Below are 12,507 nucleotides of genomic sequence, written 5' to 3'. Positions count from 1 at the left end.
ATTGTCTTCAGGACAATCCATCCAGGAGCCTGGATTGGGGGGTGCCTCCTACTTTGGGGCGATGGATTGTGGGGCTCTCACACAGGGCACAGGCCAGGCTGAGGGCCAACGCCCTCCCCCGAGCGCACGGATTTCATGCACCGAGCCACTCGGCTATATATAAAAGCCAAGGCAACCATTACACTGGACAATCAGAGGACCGGCCAGTATCACACACACTGACCACCAGGGGGCAGGAGCTTAACGCAGGAGCCCCCTGGTGGTCATTGCACTCCCACAGCCAACCTCCTGCGGGCCCTACTCCCCGGCTGGCTGGCCAGCCCTAACCGGGACCAGGTGAGACAGCCCCAATCAGCCCTGATCGCCAGCCAGGCCGAGGAACCCCCACCTGTGCATAAATTTGTGTGTCTGTGTACCGGTCCTCTAGTATCCTTATAATATGCATGATGTCAGATGGGTATTAGATTTATGTTATGTAATGTCTAATCACTGGGGTATACACCTGAAACTAATATAATATTGTATATCAGCTGTAATTGAAAGAAAAAAATTTAAAATGAATTCAAAAAAGGAAGCAGAACAGAAAGATATAGAAATATGAAAAGGGTAAGAAAATAAAGGATCTCTCTAAAAAGTCTCAAACGAGAAAACTATTAGGGAGGGAATTATCAAAGAAGTAATACCAAAAAAATCCCCAAGAGTAAAAGCCTCTAAATCAAGCATGTCACATTCCCTGCCTGCAGGCCACATGCGGCCCAGCCAATATAATGGTATGTAAGAAATGTTTTAATAAAAATTTTGTGACTTAATTTTTACAATATCTTACACAATTATTAATAACAAATTACAACGTTCGCTAATGACTAATTACTGTAATTGTGTTGCATTCATTGCCCTTACATGCAGGTGCACCATTTCTCTACTAATACTACCGTGTTTCCCCGAAAATAAGACATCCTCCGAAAATAAGACCTAGTGCATGGAAAGATAAGACATCCCCTGAAAGTAAGACCTAGCGCAACTTTGGGAGAAAAAATTAATATAAGACACTCTTATTTTCGGGGAAACAGGGTAGCAGTGAATATTTTAGCAGCCAATGGCCATGTTATTAGTCTTGTACTGACTTGTTTGGTGTGTACAACAGCAAACATTTCACTTTCAGAAAACAAGAAAAATAGGTTTATTTACATTATGCTTATTAATTTGTGCAGTTATTTGGTGTCTGGTAAGTTAATGTTCAAAACAAATATTAATTTTTATTAAAATGTTCTATTATTTTATGTTAACGATTACTCATTTATTTCAGCCCTTTGTATTCATCATGTCTATCAAAATCAAGTGGTAGTAAAAATAAATGAAAAATTGCTGATGAACATCGAAATTTCCAAGAAAAGTGGGAATTGGAGTATTTTTGCTGTGAAGTAAAAATTAAAATAATATGCTTGATATGTAGTAATGCTATTAGTGTACCAAAGTTTATACAACATTCATTGTCACTATGAACAACATAAATCAAAATACGATAATTACGAGGGATTAATGAGACAAGAAAAGTTGAAAGAGCTCACGTTGGGATGGAGAAAACAGCAGTGCATGGTTACTCCAGTGTCACAAGAAGCGGGACGGCACGCAAGCTACGTCTTGTCCGAGTCGATAGCTCAACACCTGAAACCTTTGACTGAAGGTGGTTTCATCACGGAATGTCTAATTAAAGCTGCAGAAACTGTCCTGGAAATGTGAAGTCTTTTCAATCTCTTTGTCTTAAAATATAGTTGAGGAAAGAGTTACTGATTTGGCTGACAATTTAAGGATTCAGATCAAACCAAAATCATCTGGTTTCTAAGCTTTTTCCATTGCCTGTGACGAGGGTATGGACATTGGAGGCATAGCTCAGATAGCCGTGTTTCTTCGTGCTTGCAACATGGATTCCGACACGGTTGAGGAATTATTGGAACAGTGCTAATGAATAACACTAATACAGGACAAAACATATTTAATTGTGTTTTTAAGCTTCTGCAAAAATACAGTCTACCTCTCTCAAAATTAACTTCTGTAGCTACAGATGGAATTCCTTCAAATGACTGGAAAAAACAATGGTTTTTGTGTCATTACTGCAAAAAAAAAAAAAAAAATGAAATTCATGACAAATCCAAGATTCATCATATGCATTGCATTATATCAAGAAGTATTATGCACGAAGGTAATAAACATGGAAAATGATGTTGACATCTATAATAAAAAAAAAAGTATCAATTTCATAAGATCTCAAAGCTTAAATCAGCAACAGCTCTCTGCTTTTTTAAGTGAGTTAGCGGGTGTTCCGGCTTGTCCTCCTATAATAGTATGTTGGCTATCCTGCTCCATGGTTCTTAAACAATTCTGGGACTTGAAAGAAGAAATACGTCAGTTCTTAATAACTAAAAATCAAGACACAAGCCTGTTTTTTGGCACAATATCGTTACAAGATTTATCCTTCATGGTTGATACAACAAAACGCTTACACAAATTAAACTTAAAGCTGCAAGGAAAAGATCAGATTATTACAAACGTGTGACCAAGTCAGAGCATCCACATGTAAGCTAGTTCTTTGGGGAAAGCACTTGAAAATGAAGATTTAATGTACTTTCTGACATGCAACATGAACAAACCAAGTTTAGGTGAGACTACATCCATTCAAAAAATGTTAAGCCTTAGAACTGAATTTGAAACAAGGTTTGCAGATTTTAAATTTTTGGAAGACAAGTTTTCGTTTTCTTTAATTTTTTCAATAAATGTAGAATCGGTACCTAATCAAATGCAAATGGAGGTAATTGAGATCCAGTGTGGTTCAGATTTAAAGGCAAAATTCAATGAATTCAATTCAAAAAAAAAAAAAAAAAGATACACTATCAAAATGAGAAAATTTTGAATTTACAAATATTTACCTGCCAGCTTGAAAATTCACGTAAGAAATTATTTCCGTGTTTTGGAAGTACCGGTACTTATCGGTGTGAGCAGTTATTACAATTATGAAAGGAAATAAGTCTCCTGTCAGGTCCAGAATGACGGACACTCATCTTGGGGCAGTTTTGAAAGTAATGACTGCGAACAAGATTTCCACCGAAGTAAGAAAGATAGTAGCAGAGTGTCAGGAAGACACTAATTTTATCGTTGCTCTTGTTCTATATACATATATATGTACTTTTCAAAATAAACCTATGTTTCTATAAAAATGAAGCTTTTATTTTTTCGCGGCCCACATAAACTTAAACCTTGTTTATTTGGCCCTTGCTACCCTTTAAGTTTGACATGCTTGCTCTAAATTGAAGCGAGCCACCAAGTGGCTAGCACAGAGAATTTTTAAAAACCCCATTGGGCTAAGATATATCATTGTGACATTTCAGAAAATCAGGATAGAAAAATGATCCTAAAGGGTCCCAGAGAGAAAGGTCATATAGAATCGTTTAAGTATCAAAACATTTTTGAAATTCACAACAGTAACATCTGAAGCTGGAACACATTCCTGATGGGAAATATTTTTTTTCAGCCTAGAATCCTATACCCAGCCAAACTACCAATTCTATTAGAGGGTAAAGTATAAAGGTATTTTCAGATATGAAGGCATGAAATTTACTTTCAGTGTGCCCCCACCCCTTTTTTTTTTTTTTTTTAATATATTTTATTGGTTTTTTTGTCTTTGTTTTTGTTTTTTTACAGAGAGAAAGGGAGGGGAATAGAGAGGTAGAAACATTGATGAGAGAGAAACATCAATCAGCTGCCTTCTGCACAACTCCTACTGGGTATGTGCCTGCAACCAAGGTACATGCCCTTGACCAGAATCAAACCTGGAACCCTTCAGTCTGCAGGCCAACACTCTATCCACTGAGCCAAACCAGTTAGGGTTAGTGTGCCCTTTCTTAAAAAGCTATAATATAATAAGATATACTCACCCAGCTGGTGTGGCTCAGCGGTTGAGCATTAACCCAGGAACCAAGAGGTCACAGTTTGATTCCCAGTCAGGGCAGATGCCCAGGTTACAGGCACGATCCCAGTAGGAGGCTCTACCTTTCTCTCTAAAAATCAATAAAAACATTAAAAAAAAAAAAAAAAAAAAAAAAGATACACTATCAAAATGAGAGAGTAAACCCAGAAGGAGGTAGGTGGAGTCCTGTGAGACACAAAGGAAATTCCCGGGATGATGGTAGAGGAGCTCGTATAACCAGCACGCAACAGACCTACAGAGCAAGGAGTCCAGGTTGGAGTGACTTCCAGATGGAGACTTCCAGAAGGAACATTTCCCAGAATGCAGAACTGCTAGAAATTATCCTATTGGGAGTTTTACATTTCTGGTAAAGAGTTGTTTTCTTTTTTTCTTTATTGATTAAGGCATTGCATATGTGTCCTTATCTCCCCACCCCATTCCCACATCCCCCTGGTGTCTGCATCCGTTGGTTGTGCTTATATGCATGCATACAAGTCCTTTGGTTGATCTCTCCCCTTTGATAAAGAGTTTTAGAAAGATTTAATGATAGGTTCTCTGAAAATAAGCAAAAAAAAAGACCCAAAAAGTTACACTAAAATTTAGTTCACCCTTGTACAATGCAGGGTTAGTGACACCCACACCCCTTCACAGTGGAAAACCCACATAGAACTTTTGACTCCCCGGAAGTTAACTACTAATGACCTACTATTAACTGCAAGCCTTACTGATAATATAGTCGATTAACACATATGTATGTCTTACGTATTATATACTATATTCTTAGAATAAAGTAAGCCAGAGAAAAGAAATGTTATTAAGGAAATCCTTAGGAAGCCCAGCCAGTGTGACTTAGTGGTTGAGTGTGGACCCATGAACAAGGAGGTAACAGTTTGATTCTAGGTCAGAGCACAATTCCCAGTGGAGGGTTGTGCAGGAGGCAGCAGATCAGTGATTCTCTCTCATTATTAATGTTTCTATCCCTCCCCCTTCCTCTCTCTAAAATCAATTAAAAAAAAAAAAAGAAAATCATAAGGAAGAGAAAAATACATTTAGAGTATTTATTGAAAAAAAACCTGCATATAAGTGGACCCACGCAGTTCAAGGCTATATTGTTCAAGGGTCAACTGTATAAGCAAGGTCTTTCTTTCTGAATGGTAGTTTTTACATCTTACTTGCTTTTGCTTGTCTATATTTTCTAATATTACTGCAATGAAAATGTACTAAAATTATTTATGTAATCTTAAAAAGTAGTAGTCCCCAGAGGTCTCCCAGCAAAACTCTAAGACGTAAGCGAAAGGTGGCTAATGGATTGAGGTTTCCGTCTGGCTTTCCTTGCAGAGATCAAGTCCCTCTTTGTGCACCCGTTCCTGGCCGAGCGCATCATCTCCATGCTCAACTACTTCCTGCAGCACCTGGTGGGCCCCAAGATGGGGGCCTTGAAAGTCAAGGACTTCAGTGAATTTGACTTCAAGCCCCAACAGCTCGTGTCAGATATCTGCACGATCTACTTAAATCTTGGGTACTTGAGATTTAAATTGGGCACGCCAGAGGGAGGCCGATGTTTCCACTGGGGGCTGGTAACGGGACGATGTGGAAGCAGAAAAGAAATGGTCCGTTTCGTTGGTGAAAGAATCTCCTGTAGTTTTAAATGAGATTTTTGTGTTACCTGTGGAACATTATTCAGAATTGCCAACAGTCTGCCTTGGTCTGTGCAGAGAGAGATTTTGCTGGTTGTATGTTGTTTGGAAAAGCAGTATTCTTCCAAAGCCTCAGAATACTTGATAGACTTCCTTCCTAAAAATTAGAGAAATGTTCATCAGAGAACATTCCCGGCATTTAAGCGGTGGGGACCCTTGTTCCTCAGCCCAGTGGGTCCCTCCTCTGATGCTCCTTCTTTCCCATTGGCTTCAGGGATGAGGAGAACTTCTGCGCCACCGTGCCCAAGGACGGACGCTCCTACTCCCCCACTCTTCTCGCGCAGACAATCCGAGTTCTGAAGAAAATAAATAAGCCTGGGGATATGATTGTGGCTTTCACCAACTTAGCGGAGAGAATCAAGGTGAGGGGGGGAGGATTTGTTTGTCGGCATGTCCTGGAAGGCCCCATGGTTGCCCTGGCCAGTGTGGCTGTTTGTTGAGCGTTGTCCCGTGCACCAAAAGGCCGCCGGTCTAATTCCTGCCAGGACACACACCCAGGTTGCAGGCTCCATCCCTGATCAGAGTGTGTATGGGAGGCAGCAGGTAGAAGTTTCTCTCCCCCTTCCTCTCTCTTTCAAAATCAATAAAAACTTTTTTTATTATTACATTGTTGACTCAGCTGTTGCCTTGAGAAAATATAAACATGATTAGTCAATAACTAGAACTACAGTATTCTTAATACTATTTTTGTATTACTGATTTGAGAGAGAGAGCAGGGAACAGAGAGAAACGTTGATACTTGTTGCTTCGCTTATTTATGCATTCATTGGTTGGTTCTTGTATGTGCCCTGACCAGGGTTCGAACCTGCAACCTTAGCATATCAAGACAATGCTCTAACCCACTGAGCAACCCAGCCAGGGCAATACTACCTTTTTTTTTAGTTTCAGTTTATTGTGGATTTTTGTTTTTCTTTTAACCCTTTGCACTCCACTGTCCCCTCTCAGGGGACATCAGAATTCTAGCATATCACTCGGATGTCCCCTCTCAGGGGACATTGCAGTTTATTAGTGATTACGGGGAATTGAGTTAATTCAACGCATGTTTCCGCCGCAAAGTAGCGTCGAGTAGCTGGTAGCCAATGTCCAGAATGGTTCGGAGTGCAAAGGGTTAATATGTTTTTTTGTTAATTTCTAGAGAGAGAGAAAGAAGGGAGAGAGAGAAACATTGATGAGAGTCGAACATGACTGCCTCCTGCACACCCCCTACTGGGGATCAAACCCACAACTCAGTCATGTGCCCTGACCAGGAATTGAACCAGCAACCCTTTGGTACATGCTCAACCACTGAGCCATACTGGCCAGGCAATACTACTTTCTTTAATGTTGAGAAAACAGAAAAATTGATTTAAGAAGCTTCTGCTAGAAGAGAGGAGTGTACAGATTCTTGAAGGCTGTTTTATGAAAACGTTTGTGCAGTGTCACCAATAGATTTGAAAATCTACATTGTTAATGCTAAAAAGCAGAACTTCTTACAATAGAATTCATGATGAGTTGTTTTTAGTTACTGATTTTTATTGGTGTTCTCTGTTCTCTATATTTATGGTTGGTAGTTGGCTTATGTGGGAATAGCCATACATTTTAGAAATTAAAATCCTGCCGAAACTGGTTTGGCTCAGTGGTAGAGCGTCGGTCTGCGGACTGAAGGGTCCCGGTTCGATTCCAGTCAAGGGCATGTACCTTGGTTGCGGGCACATCTCCAGTGGGGGGTGTGCAGGAGGCAGCTGATCGATGACTCTCTCTCATCGATGTTTCTAACTCTCTATCCCTCTCTCTTCCTCTATGTAAAAAATCAATAAAAAAAAATTTTTTAATTAAAAAATTAAAATTAAAATTCTGTATTGTAGTTAGCTAATAATCCCTTTGTCTGGAGTATGACAGAGCTTCATTAGCAGTTATGAAAATAGAAAAATCATGGCACAGTGTCCGATAGAAAACTTAGTTGAATAAAGTCAGTCCTTCTTTCGTCGAGTTACTTATTTCTTAAGTTGGGCTTCATCTTTGCCTCCAGTTCAGCCAGACGGGGCCCTGAGGAACTAGAGTCATGAAAGAATCAAAGGTTGAAGGCACTTTTAAATTCTTACACCTGATTGTGCCTAACACCGGAACTTCATGAGTGACTGTAACTAGGCAAATAATAGCCCTCCGGCTCCTCCCCTTTGGGATTATGACATTTACCACAGGACTGCTGCCAGAAAGATGTATGTCATGTGCTTCTTTCATTCTTAGTCATGACTGCCAGCAGCTGAGCCAAATGGAAGTTTTAGAATCGGGCTGGATGCTGAATGTGATCCCATAATATCCATCTTGGCCTGTTTAGAAAGCAAAGTAGAGACTTGTTATTGTCACTGTGAAGGTCATTACCTTTCGGATACACCCTTTCAGGTTCTATGCGCTTTAAGGGACAGGCATTGAGCATTTGAACCGTCCACTGTGAATGCGCTCAGCGCTGCTGTTTGTGCTCAGTCTCTTGCAGACCTGCAGCAGCAGGAAGAGGAGACCTACGCGGACGCCTGCGACGAGTTCCTGGATCCCATCATGAGCACCCTGATGTCTGACCCCGTGGTGCTGCCGTCCTCCAGAGTCACTGTGGACAGGTCCACGATCGCCAGACACCTGCTCAGGTAGGCCCGCGGAAAGCAGCCTCGGGCCGGTGTGCACCTGTCCTCCGGCTTTCTGGTTTCGGTGGAGCAGCCAGGAGGTGCCCCAGAGATGACTCTGTATGTGATGGGGAGGCATTGGTAGAGTGTATCACTTAAACAGCCAAAGCAAGACACCTTGTTGTAAAATACTGATCTAACCTTATCTATTCCTTCCTTAAGGAAATAATTTCTGTTAACATATGTTATAAAAAACTAGAGGCCCAGTGTACAAAATTCGTGTGGGGGTGGGGGAGAGAAGGTGTCCCCTCGGCTGCCTGACTGCCTGGTCACCCCTAACTGCCCCCCTTGCAGGCCTGGTTGCCCCTAATTGCCCCCCGCTGCCGGCCAGGTCACCCCCAACTGCCCACCCCCCACCCCACCCCCCGCCAGCCTGGTCACCCCTAACTCCATCCCCCTGCCAGCCTGGTCACCCCCAACTGCTCTCCCCCACTAGCCTAGTCACTTCTCACGGACCCCCTGCCAGCCTTATTGCCCCCAACTCACACCCCTCCGGCCTGGTCACCTCTTACTGCCCCTCCCCCCTGCTGGCCTGGTTGCCCGTCATGGCCCCCCCACTGGCCTGGTCACTCCGTGCAGTCTGCTTGTTCAGTTGTTTGGTCGTCCCTCACTAAGCCCCCTGCCTATCTGGTCGCCCCATGAAGCCTGCTTATTCAGTCTTTTGGTCTAACCCTGCCAGCCATCTTGTGAGAGTGTGAGAGTTAATTTGCATATTACCTCTTTATTATGTAGGATATTTGATTTCAGAGAGAGAGAGAGAGAGAGAGAGAGAGAGAGAGAGAGAGAACATAAACGATGAGAGTGATTCATTGATTGGCTGCCTCCTGTGTGGGGGAAAGGGGGATCGAGCCTGGAACCCAGCATGGACCCTTGGCCAGAATCAAACCTGGGACCCTTTAGTCTGCAGGCTGATGCTCTATCCACTGAACCAAACCGACTAGGGCAGCGTCAGGCCCCATTTTGGGGGGATCTGTCCCTGTATGGTCATCTGACGTAAATATTATAATAGATGTTAAAGTGGATTTAAATTGCTTTAATTTTATAAAAATGTAAAAGGTAGGGTGCCTTTTTATTCAGGCTTTACATGGTGTTCAGCTCACGGGTGACTCACATCGCCTGCTGTGTGTTGTCAGCCTGGTGTCCGGGGCCCAGCTGCCGCTCTCTGGGCAGCATTGCCCAGAAAGGGTCTGAGAGACTCGGCCTGTTTAAAATCCAGTTATGAAAGTTGACCCAAATTTAAGGAAATACAATTTTGTAAATATTGGGGGGAAAGGATTTTCCATTTCGTGGTATTTAGTATTAAGTATTCACTATATGCATGATGCTGTGCTGGGTGGTACATCTTTTCAAAGTGTGAGTGAAAATTTATACTTTGTTGGGGCCTCAGAATAAAAAGGAGAAGATATGCCAGCCCTTAAAACAGGGGTCCTCAAACTTTTTAAAGTGGGGGCCAGATCACGGTCCCTCAGAGAGCTGGAGGGCCGGACTATATGAACTACTAATTCCTACTGTAACACCTCGGCTGCGCTCACTGCCCAAAAAACCTGGCGGGCCGGATCAGACTCCTCTGCGGGCCGCATGTGGCCCGCGGGCCGTAGTTTGAAGACCCCTGCCTTAAAGTATGTTATAAACCTCCCTCCATCAGGAAGCCACCGCCTGCAGCTGCTAGGACAGCAGTCAGCTGGCTGGGCCAGGGCCCGTCCCCTGCCCCTCTGACGCTGTCACTAAAACAGCTCCTCCGCTGGCATGCCTGTGCAGGGTCCTGTCGAGGGAAACTGAACAATGTTTAAATAAATTTTGTTTAGAAGCAGAAAGACAAGGTAGCTAAATAATCTGAAAAGGGAAAAAAGAAAAACCTCCTGAATCATTCTTTCTAACCTCAAGTCAGCACTTAATTCAAATGCACTCTAGCTTCAGTCTCCAAGTAAGATCCCAGGTATTCTGGTCTTGGCTTAGGATGTTAGAACTGATTCAAGTAACCCCATTTTCCTTTCTCTCTGTCCCAGTGACCAAACAGATCCCTTTAACCGTAGCCCCCTCACCATGGACCAGATCCGGCCAAACACAGAGCTAAAGGAAAAAATCCAACGGTGGCTGGCAGAGAGGAAACAACAAAAGGAGCAACTTGAATAAATGCTGTGACTAAAGCAACCAACCCAGCCCCAGAGTGAAGATAAACAGTTGTTTGTGATTTCTCTTTGGTTCTGTCCCTTTCTTTTTTTTTTTTTTTTTTTTTTTACTAAATTATTGCTCAAATTATGATAATTAAGATTCCTAAGAACTTGACAAGGCTCTCCTAGCTTACAGGAAATTTTAGTTATATCACCACCATGTCTGAGTATCATCACTAATTTTTACCCTGTGTTCTCTCCCCTTTCCTACCTTAAATTATATTAACTTCCACTGCTAACACTTCTGCCACCTTACTGTTTTTCTTCCAAGAACTGCTCATCTTTGGTGAGCACTGCTTTCAAGTACAGGCTGTCACCTATGTCGGTGACAGCTGACATCGTCAGAAAGCCCTGTTGTCAGGGAATTGCCTACCCTTCGTGGCCCGGACCGCGGCTCCTTTCTGTGCCGCTCTGCAGTTACAGGGCAACCTTCCACATCGAGGCGGGAGCTGGGTGCCTGCGGGCCCGGTAAGGTGATAGATGAGATGGAAAAAGAAAGGGATGGTATGCAGTTCTGTTGACAGCTCTTAATTTTGTATCATCTCCATAACTCAGAGATACAAACACTGTCCCGTGGGATTGTCTTTACCGCAGAAAACAGCCCTACCATATTTTTGGGAAGATTGACAGGATAAACTTGCAGTTTTGACACTATCCAGAAAATTCTGAGGTGAAAGAATAAAAGAGGCTGTTGGGCCCAATTTAGCTTATGGAAATCTGTTGCTGAGTAGAGAAGTTAGATAACGAATATGGTAAGCAGGAAAAATGCCATTTGAAAACACTAATATCAACAGTATATCTCAGTATATATACCAGGTGTTTTTTATATTGGCCTAGTATAAGCAGTCCCACTTTAAATCGTCCTTCCATGATAAGATATATACAGTGTGTGGCCACTAACACATTTTTCTAGGTAAAATCCTGAGACTGTGAAATGTATATATTTACTGTTTAAGCTTATGACCTCAATCCCAAGAACTGCTTCTAACTCAGCCTAGGTCAGCAGTTAACAAACCATTTTAAATATCAACTTAGCCCCGCATAGTTAGTAGGTGGGTGGGATCCCTTCTACAAATTGAGCTTGAGTTCCCTACTCAGCTATGCAGCTAACATGCTAAGTGAGGCACAGTCCCCTATGGACGTCTATATCACTGTCCCTCTAAGCCCACAGATACCCTAAGTGACAAGAAAAAGGGTATGATCTGGAAACAGGGATCATTGCTTCATTTAAAGGACATTAATGTTAACCATGGTGTCTTTCAAATAAGATGTCAGTCTCATATGTCAAGTTCCTATCAACAGCCTTTGGTATGTTTTTGGTGGTATCAACTGGAAAAACACAAATAAGAGGGCATCTCACACTATAGAAAGATGTTGCCTACTGCTGTGCTTATAAGATGTGCAAATGCCAGAACATAAGATAGGAATTCAGTGTTGCCTCCTGGGCCTTGAAGGCATGGGTTGACAGAATTTGTTTATTTCCTTAAAATGAGCTTCATATTTATTGGCCTCCTTTACTGGGAATGAACTGTGTATAAAATAAGCTTCCACCACCTTGTATTTATCTTCCAAGCCCAACCACATAGGATGTTTTCTTTTTTAAAAGACCAGGTTTTTATAGGAGAAATTTGGAGGGAAAATGGGCACAAAACCTCAAAAGGCAGCATTCCCAGGGGCTTTCTAATCAACAGCCTGTGTTTGTATCTGTATCTGTATTCCTCTTCTGTCTTCAGATTGTAAGCCTTTTTCGGCAAGCTTTTTATTATTATTATTAAAGCCCTTTTCCTGAAATTTATGAGTGGCTGTGGCACCATTAATGCTGCTGAATGTCTTAAACTCATTACATAGCAAGTGTATAGCTTAAGGCCACTACTGGTAAGTAAGCCATATAATTTAAGAACATCCAAAAATGAGACTAAAAATTATTATTTTGGTACAACGCAGTGCATATGTGCACTTGGAAGCTTAATGAGGTGTTTTGTTATCTGGAACTAAAAACCAGCTCAAAATCTACGAGAGCA

General features: G+C 42.0%; 1 protein-coding gene across 1 annotated transcript in view; it reads left to right on the top strand.

The window, feature by feature from the left end:
- UBE4A (ubiquitination factor E4A) overlaps nt 1-12,507 on the top strand; it is a 54,686-nt gene extending 42,179 nt beyond the window's left edge. Inside the window, exons 17-20 of the mRNA XM_084895569.1 lie at nt 5,300-5,480; nt 5,873-6,020; nt 8,122-8,279; nt 10,322-12,507. Coding sequence (XP_084751695.1) covers nt 5,300-5,480; nt 5,873-6,020; nt 8,122-8,279; nt 10,322-10,448 — 614 coding nt within the window. The 3' untranslated portion in view covers nt 10,449-12,507. The remainder of the gene's footprint in view (nt 1-5,299; nt 5,481-5,872; nt 6,021-8,121; nt 8,280-10,321) is intronic.

This window comes from Pipistrellus hanaki (assembly GCF_964339955.1).
Source record: "Pipistrellus hanaki genome assembly, chromosome: 9".
Taxonomy (NCBI): domain Eukaryota; kingdom Metazoa; phylum Chordata; class Mammalia; order Chiroptera; family Vespertilionidae; genus Pipistrellus; species Pipistrellus hanaki.
This window is presented reverse-complemented; position numbering and strand designations above follow the sequence as displayed.